Here is a 19,427-nt window from a genome sequence, read left to right as displayed (position 1 = left end):
AAACCTGTTTTAGTCCCCACAGTACAGTCTGTGGGTGCTCTCAGTTTTACTTGAGCAGATCTTAACCAACCTCTAAGTGATGTCTACAGTGTATATTTCTTGCTTATTCCTCTTGTTTAGATGCACAGAGGTAATCAGTAAGGGGGATTTAAAAATACAATCAGCTTTCCCCATGCTCTCATTTTTCATGACTAATATTTATTATTGCTTTGTATTTGAACTTTTTTACTCTTAAACATTCTTCATTATCTGATATGTTTTGTTTTGTTTTGTTTTGAAACCAGATATTTCTATTATGAAGTTCGGTTCTAGTCTTTGTCTCCACTTAATTTTAGTCAGTTAAACCACAAAACAAAACAAAACAAAACAATGTATCTTGATATCAGCCTTTTACATCATCTGAATTAATCTGATGATAATGAGAAACATTAAATAATTAGGTTTGATTTCTATCTGTTTAGAGAATATAGATTCAAATGTTAAAACTTTAGGTGGCAGTGAAGAGAGAAAAGCATAATGTAATGACATAGAGACTTAAAAGACTGAAAAATAACAATCATGAGGAAATGAGGATGCTCAAGTCCAGACCAACTTCAGGGAACAAATATTCTAGAAAAGACTTGCAGCTCCTTCCTCCATTGTCAGGTTATTTTTTTTCCATGCCCAATAACAATCCTTGTTAAATATTCCAGAAAATTTCAGTAATATGAATTATATTTAAAGAGATCACCTAAGAAATAGTTAACCTAAAAATAAAAATAAAGGAAAAATTAAGGAAAATGTTGGTCATAGGACATATATGTAGCAATTCTGAGCTGGAATTCAGTTATAGTGGTTGTTATTGTTTGGAAGAAGGGTAATTAACTGTCAAGCCTATTTTGTATCCACCAAGTTGTCTGGATAGCAAACAGAAAAGGAAAGATTTCATAAGGTTTTGACTGCCTTTCTGGTACATTCACTGTTTAAATATGTTTACTTCCTTGTGCAGACATAAACTCACTCAGACTGAGCTCTGAAGTTAGCATCAACCTTGTGGGTGTGTTCCTAGTAAGTCCAAGCTAAGAAACCCCTTTTTCTGTAAGAATAGTGAGATTAGTGTAGTTACACAGATTACTGTTGGCTTGAGCACAAGCAGAACAATCCTGCATCTGCTCAGAGCTTGTGCAGAGCAAGTTTATGTCATCTAGGATATATATAATATAAACATCCCATTAATATCTTCATTTTTGTGTGATTGCATTGTCTTCTGGTTAGGTGATTCTCAGCAGATATTCTGAAGCTTTTTAAACTTATGAACCTGAGAATAAGAAGAATTTTACAAAAATATATATATAACACCACTCATGAAAAAAATGTGAAATTTTCATTAATACTTTTGCATCTTAGCAATAGTTTTCTCATTTGTTTGTTTGTTTGTTTGTTTTATTTTCCTAATATACAACTGCACTCATTTCTAGTTATTCAGAAACACAAACTTGAAAGGCATGAAAGAACTGAAAAGAAACCTCCTCCCAAAGGTATTTATTTATTTACATTTTTTTAACCAGAATCTACTCCAAAATTAATAATCTTTATTTCATTTGAGTAGAAAATAAAATGTATATGAAAAACCATCTACATTACACTAAAATTTGAATGAATTAAAATGTCTTTAAAGCAACCAGAGGTTAGTTCTCTGCATAATCCATTTTAAAACCTGTTGAAATTTCAATGACTGAAATCCAAAGAATCAAGGAGTATTGCTTTGAAAGGGATCTCAAATATCATCTAGTTTCAAATCCCTTGTGATGAGCAAGGTTGCCACCAACTAGATCAGTCTGCCCAGGTCCCTATTCAACCTGGCCTTAAGCATCTCCAGGAATGACACATCCACAGCTTCTCCGGACAACTGTGCCAGTGCCACATGACTCTATGAGTAAACAGTTTCTTTCTAACATATAACCTAAGTCTCTTCTTTTAGTTTAAAACCATTCCCTTTTGACCTATTACTATCTACTCAAGTGTTGCTCTCCATCTTTATATACTACAAGGCCACACTAAGTAATGTAAGGTATTTGGAAACCCCCCTTACTCTATTGCAGGGCACATAGTCCTGCTTCAGACCAGAGCAAACCTGGAGAGCTGGTCAAAGAAACAGTAAAAAATAGAAGACTCCTTGATCTAATTGAAAAAAAAGGCCTTATAAATAACCATACTTTAAATCAATCATTCCTAGATCATATAGCAGAATTTCACTCTGAACTCCATAGTTAGTATCTAAGATAGTCAGATTTAACCTGGTAGTACCTTCTGTACTGTGCTTTCTGACCAACATTTGTCTCCCTAATTTATGGCACAAAAATTAGTGTATTGTCATTAGTCTATTTTTATTTACATTTACAGGGCTGAAAACAAAACAAAACAAAAAATGCTCACATGTAGTATTTCTGTTTAAATCTGACTGACTTTCAGGAATTATAGTTTTCATCACATCTGAGCAATATGTTGATGATGAAAAAATATTCATTAGTAACTACACAGCACAAGATAAAATATTTTTATTTTGGGGGAAAAGAATGACACTGAAATTTTATCTTGATTATCTGCAGAGGAGAAGAAAGTAAAGAGCACCAAAGTGGAAACAAAAGTTAAAAAGGAAGTGAAGGATGGAAAAGCAGAAGCAAAGATGGCTGAGAAGATCAAGCAGACAGAGACTAAAACTACAGAAGTTGGATTAATAAAAGCCAAACCGAAATTAAAGGAGGAGAAAGCTCTTCAGACTCTTACTAAATCGGAAAAGAAAGGTAAACTATATGAGGAGGAAACAGATGAAGATCTTAAAAAAGTGGTAGAAAAACAGGAGAAAGAATGAAGTTAGAACTGGCAAGGACCACAAACCACCCATGAAAAAGAAAAGAGCAAAACAAATTCCAGCTGAATCTCAGGTTGTTAGATGGAAACTATTAAGAATAAAATAAGTTTATTTCAAATGACTGCTTTTTCATGGCTAAAGATTCATTTTCAGTTTGAATCCTCCTTTACTGAGGACCAGTGTCTCCAGTAGGTTGAAGTCCTCATGGATTTGCTCAGTAGAATGTTATGTGGTGTATTGCAAGTAAATTTACTTTGGAAAATACCAACTGCTCAAAAATTTGTTGGAAATTCTGTTTATTTTTTCTATCTCCTTATGTCCTCATCAACAATTATGAAAGTAGCTGCAAATGAAAGAATGTGTAGTCATTTGTATTGCATCAGAGTATGTGAAACGTTGCCATGTACTGTACGACATAATTAGATGCCTGCCTGATGTAATTTGATGTGATTGGGTTCCAAATTTCTCCTAAAAAGGAAAGAAATGCCATTTCCTTGATGAAAGGAAGAGATTATAGTATAAAATAAGGAATCAACATGCAACAACGCAATATGTAGCTGTTAGCTATCTGTTCCTCTTTCAATGCTGCACTCCCAAGTTGCTATGAATGCTCTGTCCCTTGACATCCCTCTGACTATTCTAGTGAATTAGATACAACTTATTATAATGAGGGAAGAAAGACCTGGTTTCTGTAAGAATGGCCACAGCAGACACGGGATTATTCTAACATGAATAGTATTAGCTCTGCATTGCACAGCAGGCCTATCTGATCATTTCAACTGATAAACATAAACAAGTTATTATGGCTGAGCATCAAAACAGCTATTGCTACACATCTATCCCTGCCTGAATGTCTGAATGTAAAGAGACAGATCCTCTAAGAATTCCACAGTCATAACTTCTGGACACCTTAGGGGTTGTTGAAATTATATCTTTCTAGAAATCTGAAAAGAGAGTTTTTGAGACAATAGCCCCTTTCTGACATGCACAGTATACTGAGAGAGTACTTTTTATACAAAGAAATGTATTTTAGTTACTTATGTTTTCACCTGAAGTACTGAAGCCTTTGGGGTGTAAAATCAAAGCAGCATCATTCATAATGTTCTGATGGAGAGGGATGTTCAGCAAATTGTTGAGTTCCTCTTGGAAGGTGCAGATCTCTTTCAGTTTTTGTTTGCTGTGACAAAATTTTGGTACACAGTGGAATTCACTTTGTACTGATTAGGTTAAAGCTCTCAAAAAGCAACAGTTATGCAGTTGGGGCACTTTACTCCCTTGATAGAAAATATATTTAAAGTGAATTGGAGTCAAAAGAGCAATAGATGGAGTTTGGGTGTGGGGTTTTTTGTTTTGTTTTGTTTTGTTTTGTTTCTCATTTAACTGATAAAAATTGGGAAAATTATTAGTCTTAACATCAAACATTAACATATTACTTTGTAAGTATGATTTAGATTGTGACCCCGGGGACTGTGCACCGAGCCACAGCAGGTGGAAGTGGAAATGAGAAGCTGGAGCATAGACAAAAAAGAGTCTCTTAAACTGTCCTTATCACTGGGGATAGAGTCACATACATTCAATGAATGCTGCCTATTTCTCTTCTGTACTTTTCACTGCAAACTGATGAAGTATCAACCAGATACTCTCAGAAAATCCAGATCTATATTTCAGACTCATTGTGACCCATGATTATCATAATTTTTAATTTAAATTGCTCTATCCAATGCTCCCTGATCCTGAAGTCCTTCCTTTACCTTGTTCAAGGGAGTAGTTTTGCCAGCATTTCATGGAACACTGTAAAAAGAATTGCATTAAACACAGGGAGTTGTTATGATGCTTCCACTTTTATATCCTTCCTCAATAAAATTAAAATTTAAAAAGATATTACATCTTCTAGGGTAAATCCAATGAGGTCAAGTGACAAAGGAATACCTGTGACTAGTTTTATTAATAAGAATTCAGTTCCAAACATTGAGATGAACTTTCAATCATAAGGTGAATATCTGTATCACCACAATAGACTTGCAAGGTGAAAAATATCATGTGAAATTCTCACGTGAGCAGGAGAGTTTAAATTAAAATGAATTTTTAGCCATGAAGTGCTGTTTGGAGAATCGTACTCATTTAAAATTCCCAATGTTTCAGTTTTTGCCAGTAGGCAGAATTGGACTTAAGTGGAATATTACTCTGCACCTTATTATTTCATATACAGTAGAAATACTATTTTTATTATTCAGTTTAGAATTCTGCCTTGAGTCTTTTTTACAAATCCCATTTTTTTAGGATACTACAATGAGAAGGTTAATACACAATCTTTCTTTTTAGGTGTAACCAAGACTATCACTTCTTTTTTTATGTTTATTCAGAAAAATAATGCTTTAAAAAAAAAAAAAGAAAAGAAAAGAAAAAAAAGTCTATTTTGATTCTTGTTTGTATTACTATCATTAAAAAACATATTATTTTAGTATCAAGGAAACGGTGTGAGCTGCTAAGTCCCTCAGGCTATGTCTGTATCATAACTTAAATAGATTCAGCACAAGCTTGTGCTCTGTCCTGTGACAGCCCATACAGCTTATGTCTCCTGACAGTTTAGTCCCATTGCCATTTAGCAGTCTCTTATACAATGCCTGGAAATAATCCAGAGGCTCTTCCAAATTGGCAACACGGAAAGAGACAGATAGCCTCTTTTAGCAAAACAGGGGTAAGGAAAATTCAGGTTTCCGGGCATGAGCTATGCCCTGCCATTTGCTCTCAGGACTAAACAATTAGCCTTGGTCTATTTTATTTATTTATACAGACATAAGCTGATCGACTAGCACACTGAGGTCCTATTTCCAAGCATGTTGAGTCAGTAAGCTGACTTCAGAGAGGCTTACTGAGAATATAGAGTTGTACATACTTGTTTCTGCTTCTACTTACCTCCATCACCCACCCTCTCTCCATGACAGAAAATTAGCACACTGGCTTAGTATAGATACTGCAGCCAAAATGTTCAGATTCCTTAAGGATGAAATCCAAGACTGGAGCTGACCAAAATGATAAACTTGAATTCCTAAATACGAAATCAGAAAGCTTTTAATGAACTTGTGCATGTTCTGGCAAGTCCAAGTATTAGGAAACAGCTGCATGGGCTCTAATGGACTAGTAGAAACAATTGGTTTAACTAATATTGATGTTCTAGTGAACTCCATAAGAAAGCAAATAATAAAATGTTACATTCTTAAGAATATCATTTTATATTTTCTTTATTATTATTATTATTATTTACATTTGAAGAATTTCAAAGTCCGTATAATACTGTTTTGAAGATGGCAAAGAGAAAGAGTAGCTTTATAGAGGCATAGGAATGAAATGCAACTGGAGATGGACAATGTAGCTTACATAACCTCAGAAATATGGGGTAAGCATTTAGGACAGAGAGATTAATTTACTCATCTCCTTTACTTGGAGACTGTTGTACACTAACACAGCTAAACAAAGCTGGCATTTGATCATCAACATTAACACTGGAAGATAGTGTCCCCTGTAGTCCACTGGGACAAGGTGTTTTTCCACCCAACTGGAGAGTCTAGCAAAAATACTGTAAGTCATTTGCATTTGCACTCAGTTATAAAACAGTTCTTAATCCTAGCAATTCTGATCCAAGTCTTCCTCTCTACTTATGAAAGAATCAGTAGACAATCAACATTTCTGAATTCTGAGTTTCATGTAGATACAGAAGCATAAATTTCTGAATAGAAAAATTTTACTATTTATAACCAAATTTAATATATTCATTATGTATGTCTATGTAAAGTTATATGTAAAGATTAGAGTTTGGAGAATACTTATGTAATGAAATGATAAAATTCAGTAGAAAATCTCACTGCTGCAGAAGTGTAAGTACACAAAATTCTTTTTATATTACCCTTCAATAAACTTGTATGTTGATTGTACTGTTATCACAATATTAACAAAGAACTGTGATATAAAAGTTTACTGTTTTTTATTTTTGTCTTATTGAGACAATACAAAATGGTTTTGCATGGACATGAAATATTCTTTAGACCATACAGTAGTTTGCATCATGCTTCTCTGGGGAACAAGGCAGTACACTGTTGACCTGGTCCACACATTGCAGGCCAAAAAGAGGAGTTAGTGGCCCTGAGTTAGCTCTTAAGTACTTGACTGGGTGCCTCACTGTTATATCTGTACAATAAATTGTCTCTTTCTGAAAATGTGTAGAAGTCAAGTCCAGTGAAAAAAAAAAAAAAAAAAAAAAAAGAATACATGAAATAAGTAAGAATGTGTAAGAATATACCCCAAGTGGGTCTTTGCATTGCCAGACTTTATCTTCACCATTAAATAGAAACAACAGTTTAATTTGCTTTCTTCATTACTTTTTTTTTTTCCTCTTTCATCTGTTAGATCAGTATGCATTCTGTCGCTATGTGATTGACATGTTTGCGCACGGGGATTTTTATCCAGGTACTTTCCTACATCATTGAACTTCTAATATTCTTCTGTTTTCCTGAGAATTTCTGCTTCTTTATGCATTAAAAGTGTGATTTGTGTGATCTCACAAGTGCAAAAAAGATTGTGCAAATAGTTTTAATAAAGCATAAGATCTATTGGCTGTCTTATTAAAGCTTTTAATTTTCTGTTTATTATGCATGAATTAAAAGTAAGGTTATGCTAAAAGTAGTCAAATGAAGGCTATAGAAATTGCTAAAATATTCCATGCTTTTTTTTTTTTTTTTTTTCTGTCTGTAGTGCAAGAGAAAGGAGCTTCGTGTTAATAGCTTGTTGTTTCTTTTTTTCCTGCAAATAGTAAAACTTAACCCCAGAATGCTTCAAGAAATGAACTACTGTTGCTCTTAGAACATAAAATATCTTAGCTGAGCAATCACCTCTGTGCTTTATCTTCCTGCTTTCCACATCTCCATGCTTATCATCTAAAACACAAAGATGTTAGACAGAAAAGTAGCTAAAGTAACTGACCATGACTGAGTACTGTCTTAAAATGTTAGATAGTTCAGTTTGACCAAATTTTATTTGACACTGTTCCTTCTGAAATCATAATGGAAATAATCCAGCACAACATAACATGATAGACAGGACATAATCCTGGAAATGAAAAGCAATGGTATTTATGAAAAATCAGGGATGAAATATGAAGGTACATCCTAAGCATTACAAGCTTTGTTTCATCATTTGGTCCAGGTCTCCCCTGGTACCCATCTGAAAAGTCTGTTTTTCCTACTCTCTACTTTTATGCCTTTGCTCTTCTCTTGATATGTTCTGGTACAGTTAAAGCTAGGATGCTCTAGGGATGGAGCTGAGAAAAACAGTCTCTCAAAATGGGGAGAGTGAGGACACAGTTATTTGTGGAGAGAAACCTTGGTATTTTAAAGGGAGAATGTTGATTTGGCTTTTCCTCAAAGAATGATATGGAGAGAGTCATGTTTGCACTAAAAGAGAAAAATATTATATCACCTCTGGGTTTTTTAAAGGCAGTTAGTTATGAATAGATGGACTGATCTTCATCTACCTCAGACTATGAGAAATGCTAGAAAACCTTCAAGAGACCTTCAGCTTTGCTTTAATTTACAAAATAATTCCCTGTACCAGATGTGATTCACCCAGTCTCTGGCTTTATGCAGCCAGAAAATACAACATGAAGAGACCTGCGGAGCTCTTCAAGATCTCTCTTGGAGTTCTCTTGATGTCTGCAAGCAGCTTTGACATGTGTCAGAGCAGTTTCTCCAGACAGCTTCCTGGGCTATTTGGCACTCTCTAAGGCAGAGCAGACCTGTTGTGAGAAGGGCATTTTGGAGAATATTGCTTTCCAGTTTTTACCTTTCCACACACAAGAAAACTGGAATGACCATGAAGGGAAGTATGGAGATAGACAGGGGTGTCTACAGTGAGTCAAATTTCAGAAGATAAAATGCACAACTGTCTACTTTTTCTTCCCAGTATTTGCTACGTACCACTTCAAAGTGCTATAACAGAGCCGTGTTGAGAAATCACAGAAAAAGCATAGCTTAATAAATATGCCATGGTCATTGGATGATCAGTTACCTTTACAGGTAAACAAAAAGAGAGACAGCTCAAGGCCCCAGAAAGCAAAAACAAATTATAGATGTGCTTAAATCATCTGACTTAAAGGAAGAGGTTGGCTCCTCAATCTTGGGTCTCCAAAAAGTCTAACAGTGACTCCATCTGTGAAACAGATTCTTTTTAACTTACTAAGTCATTTGTTAGCAAGAAAAGTTAAATGTTGTGAACGGTTGTTGTGGAAAAGCATGACATATATTTCTGAAAGTTAAGATAAAGTGTTGCCTTCATAACCAGGTTTAGTTGATTCACAGTCTGTGAGAAACAGTGGTGAAAAATTCAGACCACATTTCTGAGAAGCAAGGTAAAGGCCCAGTATGCTTATTTCTGTGCTATTTACAGAAATTGCTGAATGCCACTGAACACACAGTGTTTGCTGCTGTTTTCACATGTAATGTGACCATTGTAAACTGGCCTTTGTGAACTGAATAATGATAATTCATTTTCTTGTACAGATAGGTGTAGGGAAAACACCAAATCCCTTTAATATCCCTAATAAGCAATTACTTTATAATCTGATATATTTCATCCTTCCTTTACTTTATAAATGTAATGCTAAATTACTTTGTTCAAACAAAGAAATGTGAGAGTAATTCATTTAAGGAAATTTATTACAGACAACCTTATACCTCAGTACTTTAAAACCAGGAATCACATGTGTCAATCTTGATGTTACTGTTTGTGAAAGAGAAAAAACAAATCAAAAATTTCTTCACATAGTTGTACTGGCTATCTTGTAAAATATGTTCATGTTTACACCGAATATAAATTTCTATTTCCAAGTTTAATAAGGTCTGTTTTCCATTCATTATATTCTTTTTGCACAATATGTGGACTTATTATTTCAATTACAGCAATAAATGAAAAAAAAAATCTCATTACTTACTGGCAGTATTGAATATTTTTAGGTTTATATAAATGTATACATGATTTTAAAGTACAGTATATTACTTAGCATTTTATAGTGATCATATAATTAAAAACTTCACCCATAGTCATGCATTTCTTGAATTACATGCACTTTTCAAAATATATCAGTTAAAAAATTGATAGTAACTTAAACAATATATTGGAGATAATGCTGTGAGACTGAAATTTTCTTCATTTATTCAATGCTTTACATTGTTATTCTATAGTTCTAAAAAATGTTCACAATGGATCTATAAGACACCGTAGAAAGGAGAATTCTTGCTAAGCTGCTTCATGAAGCATCTGCAGTCACTTCCTTGTTTCTCTGATTTGTCGCTGACATTGAGTAGTTTCATACAAATCCTTCTGTAATTCCTAATAATTATATCAGTATAAATTGTCTTCCAAGATTTCTGTTTTACATAGTGTAAAAGAGAGTACCCAAGGTCCTCATAACTTTACAATAGCTATCAGTGGAGTTTTAGCCATTAGCATGGATAGGTTTTCTAGACCAACATTTTAATATCTTGAATGCAAAGTGGCCCAGTCTGGATTCTTCTGAGAAAAGTACATACCGCAGTCTTGAGCTCTTCTGGATATAGGATAAAAATCAACCTTCTGATTTTATCTGACAAAGTACAGAGCTTGAGAATATTTTTCATTTTCTGTCTAGCATGTATATTTGCCAACATTTCAAAAGGACCGTTGAACAGTTTTTCCACCAAAGAACAGACTTTCTGATCTTATTTATCAATGGATAAGAGTTATGTAGCCAAGTATGGACAATATTGTCTGAGCATTAACAAAATGCTTTATCCAAATTGCCTTTTATTCCTTTTGAATTCCTATGAATGAATTTGATTTTCTGACAGGATTTTAAGTTTCACTTCCAAAGCTTTAAGACCTACAGAGGAAGACTTGTTTTTTAATAGATGTTGTGACATATTTGTTCTCACTGGCATCTCTATTTTTTTGCTGACTCTGGTACTTCTGAGGCCCAAAATACCCTTCTGGATGTAAAAGGCTCCTGAATTTCTTTTGTCTAGTTTCATGGATAAAATCATCTCCATGAATTTGATAATTTATTTAGTTTTCATGAATTTTGTTCTGAGTGATATTTCTGATATTCATATTTCCATATGTTATTGGTGGGGAAGAAGATTATATTGTAGTACAAACCTCTGATTTTATTTCATACCTATTTTCTTGCCTTTTAAGAGTTTGAAATCTTCACCAACACAGATGGTATTTCAGTGACAGTGTCTGGCCACTACTTAAGTATGAAGTACACTTCTCGAAGTTAACTGGATCCACTCTGTTTTCTTCACCCTCCACAATACTCTACTCCTCCACTTTCCCTGCAATTTTACCACATGCTTTATCCAGAATATTATAAATGACATTTTGTGCATTACTCTGTCAGATCATGTTGTTCCAACAAACATATTTTCTTTGCAACTATCCAAAGAAACAATTTTTGTGACTCTCTTTTTGCATGCCTATCTCAGCATGTGGTTGTGCATGTTGCATACTACTGAATTAAGTGATAAGCATCTTTTGGTTATTTGATTCTAATTTGGCACCCTTGTTTCCTGCAGATATACCAAATATTTCTGTTTAGCTTTTGTTTGTATTTAAATTACTTGGAAATTTATTTTAGTTAATTAAAGAATCATAGAATCAGAATCATTTGATTTGGAAGGGACACTTAAAGATCTAGTGCATCCTCTCTGCATTGAACAGGGACACCTACCACTGGACCTGGTTGCCCAGAGCCTCATCCAGCCTGACCTTGAACATCTTCAAGCATGGGGTATCTGGCAACCTGATCCAGTCTCTTCACCTTTATCATAAAAAAAAGTTCTTTATATCCAGCATCTCCTCTTTTAGTTTGAAACTACTTCACCTTGTCATGTCACAACAGGTTTTTCTAAAGTTTCTATCCCCTTCTTTCTTATAGCCCCTTTTTGATACCTGAAGAATTAGATTATCTTTAATTTACTGAATTTGTTTTACTGTGCTTCAGTTTTGGTTAAAAACTTGCATTTCACAATACCTTGTCCTCACTAATGGATGATCTTCAAAGACAGCTCACTAACAGCAATGATAGTGACAAACTGGAAAGCACAGATACAGCACTATTAACAGTTTAGCGTATTTAAAATCTTTGCACTAAAGTATTCAGCTACCTTACGAAGCTTATATGACTAAATGACCATCTTCAAAAACAACTGTACTGCAAAGGAATGTGACCACAACACTTTATTTCATCAGTTTGTCCTCACATAAACATGTGTATTTCCAGAGGTCAAGTAGACAGTCTTGCTAATCTTACGCTGTTGACATAACATCTGCAAAGGAGAATCTCATCAAGATTTCTGGCACCTGTAAACTGCAAGAGTGTATCTTAAAATGGAAAAGTCACCCCACTTTCTCATTAAAAATTAATCCAAGTCTCACCCAATGTGCTGTATTTTAATAAGAAGTATATATATACACACACATAAAATATAGATAACAAATTCAGGCAAATTGTGACCAGATTCTGTAAGGAATCCTACAGTTAGCTTTGTTTCTGAAAGAAGTGACAGATTGAATGACCTCTGTGTCTACAATGTTCTTACAATACTTGTCTGCTCTTTTCCATTGTCAAAAGGTATTCAGTTGTAGAGCAGGGATTATTTCTATTTCATGAATGTGGTAAGAGAAGTACAAGACAGTGTCAGCGTGATACTTGTCATTTAATATCTCAAATGATTTATGGAGATACTGATATAAGTGTACATTAATATTTTAAGATCAAGGAAAAAAATGCTGTGTAGTATCTGAGAGTATTAAGTAACTAATTTTGAATATAAAAATGACTGCATTTGCTGTAGGGGAGCTACAGTGCTGGAGTTAAGTACTTGCCCTCTTCTGTTCAGATAGCAAAACTCTTTAAACCATTAAACTATTTTTAAGTGTCACTCTTACTTGATTGAAAGCTAGGATGTGTTGTGGATATATCAATGGCATTGTCTAACTTTTCACATTGTTACGCCAGATTGATATGGCATCAACTTTATTACAAGTGCAGTTCCTCTCATCATGTGTAGATGCAGGAAAAACAATCATATTCAATAAGAAAAGAACATTATATTTGCTTCTTGTTCAGAGAAATTCAGCAAGAGAAACTGCTGGCAGTGTTACAGTCTTTCAAATTTGCCAGAGAACACTAGAGAATCCATATATATATATAACTATTATTATTATTATAATTATAATCGGGCAGAGGGAGAGCACTGTTTTCTGTTGGACCCTACTTAGTAGTCCTCTTCTCTAGAGTCCAAAATAAGCAATATAGATATTTACATTAGTAAAATGATAAAGTGTGAGTTTGGAAGCTGTGAAAGTTTTCCACTTTTTAAACAGAGAAGGTACCTGGCAACCTTCTCCCTTTGAAGGCTGTACTGTACCCCAGAATTTGTGGAAACTCATTAAGATTGATGTTTAGAGTTGGCAGTTAATTATCCATAGTTGTTTATGAAAAAAAAAAAAAAAAAAAGGTCATGTGATCAAACTTGTCAGCACATTTATTTCTGCTGTTGATATAAATGGAGATGATTCAATGACAGAAGCATTTTTTCCACTAGAGATCTCCTGGGATAGTTCCAAGTACAGTCTGAAAATAAAGAAGTAATAAACAGATATTGTGTTTTAATTGTTGAAAAACGTCTAATTTATTAATAAACAAATCTTGTGATAGTTTTAGCTGTCATTTAGTGTCTAAGTAATACTTCTTTATGTTTCTGTTCTGTTATACAAAGCTATCAGAAGATGTCTACTGGTGTCATTTCAATCTTCTTGTTCTCTGTGACTCCCCTCTCACCCCAGTAGATGTGACTATTTGGGTAAATTCAGGAATGACATTGATCTTCTAATAGAGACGTTATCAGCACACAATCCTGACACTCTCACAGTGGCAAAACAGCTATCTGTTACTGCCTCTTTATATCATCCCACTGTGAATCAGAGCCAGATGCTGGCACACCAAGCTGCATCTGTCAACACTCTTATGACACTTTATTGTAACTTTGCCAAAAAAAATTTCAGCCGACTTTAACTGTCTCAGAAGCATCTACCCAGGGAATGTGTGGCATTCTGATTCTGTAGAGAGGAACTGATTCCTTGTTTTAATAGTTTACTGCACCCTGTGGAATCAGCTTTGCGATACAGTGTAAAACGAAAACCTTTGGCGGTACCAGGCTAAATTCTTGATTTTAATGGAAATAAACCAATTGAATATGAAAGACTATATTAAAATGTATTGCTGCAGTATTATTGCATTTTTATTATTGTTCTTCAAATCATAGAATCATATAAACCTTAAAGTTGGAAGGGGCCTTTAAGGGCCATCTAGTCCAACTCCCCTGCAATGAACAGGGATATCACAGGTCAATCAGGTCACCCAGGACCTGATCCAGCCTCACCTTTGAAGTCTCCAGGGACAGAGCATCCACCACATCTCTGGGCAAACTTATAACTGGGGCAATCTTCTCTTATTATATATGGATATTTCAAATAGTTCATTCAAAGAATTTCAAATCAAAGGTCATTTCAAAAATCCCTCAAATAATATCTAAAACATCTAAAATCAAAAGACTCAGACACTTTAGTTTTGAAAGAAAGTTACTCAGAAAGCAAACAAACAAACAAAAAAAAAAAAAAAAAGAAACAAAACTTTGTTTCTAAAAAAACAAGTGTCAGCCATAAGAGCATGCTGATGCTTTAATGGCTTCAAATGTGGGGAAAAACACAACTGAAAGAAAGAGGCTCATGTTCAGTCCTAGACTGAGTAGCTTTTAAAAATTAATATATTGAAAATAACCTAATGATTATTAATATTGTAGGTTTTGCTGATGGTATCTGTATTTGAAACACCTGAAACTAGTTATTTCTAGGAATTATTGATCTTCATCAAGAAAGCTGAGGGAGATAATATTACAAGCAAGGCTGGTAGCAAAGTCTGTCACTAACGTCAGTGGCAAATACCTCTGACAAACTTTAGGTAGTAGGGTTCAGACTTCAGCAGTTTATTCTTCCAGCAAGGATGGAAGTTTCCTTCCCTTTTAGTTCACTTTGTCTTTCAGTACATGGTCATGTGACATTAATGAACATTAAACATCAATAATATTTTTTATGTTTTTCTGTTAGGCTTAACAACAAAATTCTTTCATTCCATATGATCTTCATTTATATAATTCCCAGGTGGTAGGGAAACATTACATTACTAGGCTGCAGTTATTTTGTGTGGGGGTGAAACACGCATGGCTCATAATTCCAGTTCTGAAATATTTTGGTGGCATATATCGTCATACTTAAGTACAATTCCAAAAAGAGATGTTTGTAATTCACTGCACCTCACATACATATCCAAAAGTTAATTGCCAAACTCTAAGCCTTAAATGTCTTTATAGCCAATGGTATGAAATGGAGTACTCCAGAGAACAATTTAATCCTAAAAGAGATGCCTAAGATAGAAAAGATGAATCACCCTTTGAAGGGACCAATTTCTCTCCATTGACTATAAATGGATCCCTCGGGTGACTTATCTGGATTTAACTACCTTAACTTTTAAAAGTCTAAAGCTTGCTGAAAAAGAGCTTACAAACTTTCAAGAAGTATGCTAAAAAATATTCAAGCAACAATTTTGTTCAAATAAAGACATAAAATGACATGTTTTCATATAAGATTTCAAATGGCATTATTAGCAGCAGCTGTTGGCTCAGCCAAGAAATCAGCAGTGATACTCTTAAAAAGTATCAAAAGTTGAAGAAATGGCAATAGTGTTTTGGAAATGATGGAAGGGGAAAAGGAAAAATATATATATAGAGAAATAATTACTTGGAAATTTATAAAGAGCATTAATTTTCTACATGTGCCAAACAAAAGAAGCTTAAATATCCTTGTTGAAAACAAAAACAAACAAACAAAAAAACTTGCAATATGTATTGCTTTGACTTTAACTGATTTTTACATTCTGTATGCTTAGAATATTCTTTTATTTCAGAAGATTTCCATTATATGAGTTCATATGTAGGTGTGGTAAGTCAAGTCAGTTTCCCAAAAATAAGCATCAACCCCTGCAGTACAAGGACTGGTAATCATGAAAGTTTGTCTCAGCACTGTTTATCTTAAAATAGCCACAAAACGGAAAACGTTTGTTGTTTGTTTTTTTGTTGTTTTTTTTTTTCCTGGGAAAAGGAAAGGGAGAGGAAGAATCAGACTTAAACAGAATGAGTTTGGATAAAAAGATTATTAGTAGGACAAGGGGAAATAGTTTTAAGTTGATGGAGAGAAGATTATGCTGGATGCTAGGGAGAAGTTCTTTACTAGGAGAGTGGTGAGGTCCTGGAACAGGCTGCCCAGGGAGGTTGTGGATGCCCTGTCCCGGGAGGTGTTCAAGGCCAGGTTGGATGGGGCCCTGGGCAACCTGATCTAGTAAACATGGAAGTTTAGTGGCCTTGCCAGGCAGGGGGGTTGGAGCTTCATGATCCTTGAGGTCCCTTCCAACCTGTGTCATTCTGTGATTCTGTGATTCTGTGATGATTATTTCCAGTGTTAGAGTCTGTCTGCTCCAGAGTATCTCACCATCCTTCCTACCATTTACAGAAAAGCAGAAGCTTCACTGGAAATTGTTTCAGCCTGAAATATTTCAAGCCACGTATACTGTTGTGCTGAAGAAACAGCATTTGATAACAAGTGTTGCATTAAACTTAACATCATCTCATATTTTAAGGGATGTAAATTTCAGCATCAAATTTCAAAAATCCCATATTAAATATATGATAATTAATAAAAAAAAAATCTAACCTTGAAAGGTATTACAAATTTAGTGCCTACCTGAACTTTCACTGATTTCTGTGGGAGTGAGAAACAGAATTTAGTAGCCAACACCTCTGCAAAACAGTGCCCTAATGCTGATATTTGATCTAATAGAATTTCTCAGCTAACTCCCCAGCTGCTAATTGCATTATCAAAATACTAACTGCAGAAAAATGCTTACAGATTCATTCTCTTTGGTGATGGTCAGGTAACTTACATTAACTTTTTCTTCTTTTCATTCTGGAAAAAGAATCAGAAAGGTTGAAAACTTCTTGGATTGTGCTCATATCTATTTGGATTCCCTTGGATTTCCAGTGACTTCTATAGTAACTACATTTATTACTAGCATTTATTATTATTACTCTGATTATAGCGAGAGATTCATGTGAGATTTTGTGTGAGAGATAGAGATCTGTATGAAATTATAGTGAGAGATATTTAATTTGATTTTGGTAATATCATGTTGTCATTGTTTAACAGGACTTAGCACACGCATTCTTTCTTGAAGACAATATAAAGTTTTTGCAGTCCCGAAGTACTGCCCAGTTAGCATTCCTCAGTTTAGAACTGAGTGTATTTGGACTAATGACAGTTGGAATGAGAGCATGTACAGGTAAATCAAATAAAAACAATTCACAAATTACTGAGCAATGATCCCTCGACATAGTCAGTCTACTGCCTTTCACCAGAACAGCTTATCAGTCCCTTCCATTCTGTGTAATTATTAGCAGAAAATATTTAATTGCACTGTTTTCTTTTCTCTGTTTTAATTATTTTCCTGTGGATACTTCATATTGCAAAAAGTATTAATCTCCATACATTCATATTAATTATTCTAGGGATCACTGGACATTATACCAATTTATTAAAGGTTATTTAGGGAGTGAGGGAAAAGCTGGATGCCTCTTCATTTTATAATCTGCTTGTACAGTCTTTTAGCATACCAGTGTGTAATAATAGCAGCCCATTATTTTCGTAGAATATCTCGTTTTCGCTTCCTCGGTTTCTTGAGATTTGGCTTTGAATATTCCTAAGAATAACACGTAGGATTGTCTTTACACACTAAATGCAGGTGATAAGTATCGGGAGGAAGTAGAAACAGCAGAGGGAGCTGAGTATCATGTGATAATGACATAGTACAGAAGCAAACCCACATTAAATGATATTAATAAACTTCTCACTCATTAACTCTTGGCCATGCTGACTAAAAGTTGCTACACAATGTACAGACAAAGTATGGTGCAATTACTACTGTCATAATGAAGTAGGGATGCTAGAACATTATAAATCTGATGTTTCTTTTCAATTTCCTCCTTGTAATGTCAGGCTGTGTGATTTAGTGTGATAGTGGGGGGAAAAAAAAAAAAAAAAAAAAAAAAAAAAAAAAAAAAAAAAAAAAAGTTAAAAGTTTATTCCTTAAAATCTTTAATCTTTTGTACATACAAATTTGAACAGTTTTCACAAGATACATATGGAGTGAAAGAGGGATTTTTGAAGCCTCAATGTGTAAAAATCTCTGGAAAAGAATTCTCAACAGATATATTGTTGTAAATGAATTTAACTGCACAGCTCTCTGGTTCAACTAAGATACTCTGCATAAATTTCTCGTTGGAACCCATAAAGCTGGTTGTAGGCTAAAACAGCGAATATCACTCCCATAGCTCTACACTCTTGCTTGCATCACTTTTATATTTCTTATGCACATTTGTACTGTGTGAGATACCACAGGAAAAGAAAAAAATATCAAGCCATTTCCCACCTGCAAGTTTGGTAGCTATGTGAAAATGTACAAACTGATGTTCACACAAACTCTTGGAAAATGAGCCAATGGAAATTCATGCTTGTTCATTTATTAAACCAAGTTGGACAAGACAAACATTTTCTCTTCAGAAACTTCATTAAAAAACCTATGTAAATTTGCATGTAAACTTACATGCATATGTATTCATAAATGCACAAGAACCTAATATATTGTATGGGTGTAAAAGTGTAATTGCAGATAGCAATGCATCATTAAAACTAAATGATGAAGTCAAATATCTACATATTAAAAATAGAAGGCAATCAAGTTGCTGTTGCTATATAGCTGGCTCATTGAGAAAGGAAATTTAATCTTTCACCTTACTATATTCCAAAAGGCATTTAGATTATCAGTTTGCAACCGTCCTTCCTGCACCTTTACTGTTAACCTATCAGTCCTTGCTTTTAGCTTAATAGATGTTTGACCTCCCAGGGCTGTTAGGTTACTTTTAATAAGCTAGGATTTGTTATCTGTGTGTTGAGGGAGGAGTATCTCTCAGTAACATGCTTCATGCACGAGTTAGACTCTAAGTAGAGTTCCAGTGCTATCTGCACTATTTAAAACCCAAGTGGAACACATAGTTTTAACATTTTCTCATGCATCATAATGACTGGCAAACAGTCAGAATACAATACAGAATACGAAAATTTAAAGCTCCTAGCAATTGCTAGACAAGCTGTAAAAATGTTTTTCCTTAGTTGATATCAACCCCATGCAAAATGAGATTTTCACTGCATATCAAGCAATTATCCATTTATAAACGCCCATAACCTGAGTGTAATCAAAAAACTGAAATACTTACTGTCTACCAGGACAGGCTTCCCTGAAAGCTTCCTTTTATTATACATTAATTCTATCATAACTGTAAAAATTGAATTCCAGAAGACCCATTAAGACCTATTTAAA

At 34.3% G+C, this 19,427-nt stretch overlaps 1 protein-coding gene across 1 annotated transcript in view; it reads left to right on the top strand.

Annotated features, from left to right (window-relative positions):
• The window catches only part of TRDN (triadin), a 169,463-nt gene that overhangs the window by 39,331 nt on the left and 110,705 nt on the right, over nucleotides 1-19,427 (top strand). Inside the window, exons 9-11 of the mRNA XM_072332199.1 lie at nucleotides 1,458-1,517; nucleotides 2,589-2,783; nucleotides 7,256-7,315. Of these exons, the coding sequence (XP_072188300.1) occupies nucleotides 1,458-1,517; nucleotides 2,589-2,783; nucleotides 7,256-7,315 (315 nt within the window). The remainder of the gene's footprint in view (nucleotides 1-1,457; nucleotides 1,518-2,588; nucleotides 2,784-7,255; nucleotides 7,316-19,427) is intronic.

The sequence above is a fragment of the Excalfactoria chinensis genome, chromosome 3, assembly GCF_039878825.1.
Source record: "Excalfactoria chinensis isolate bCotChi1 chromosome 3, bCotChi1.hap2, whole genome shotgun sequence".
Taxonomy (NCBI): domain Eukaryota; kingdom Metazoa; phylum Chordata; class Aves; order Galliformes; family Phasianidae; genus Excalfactoria; species Excalfactoria chinensis.
This window is presented reverse-complemented; position numbering and strand designations above follow the sequence as displayed.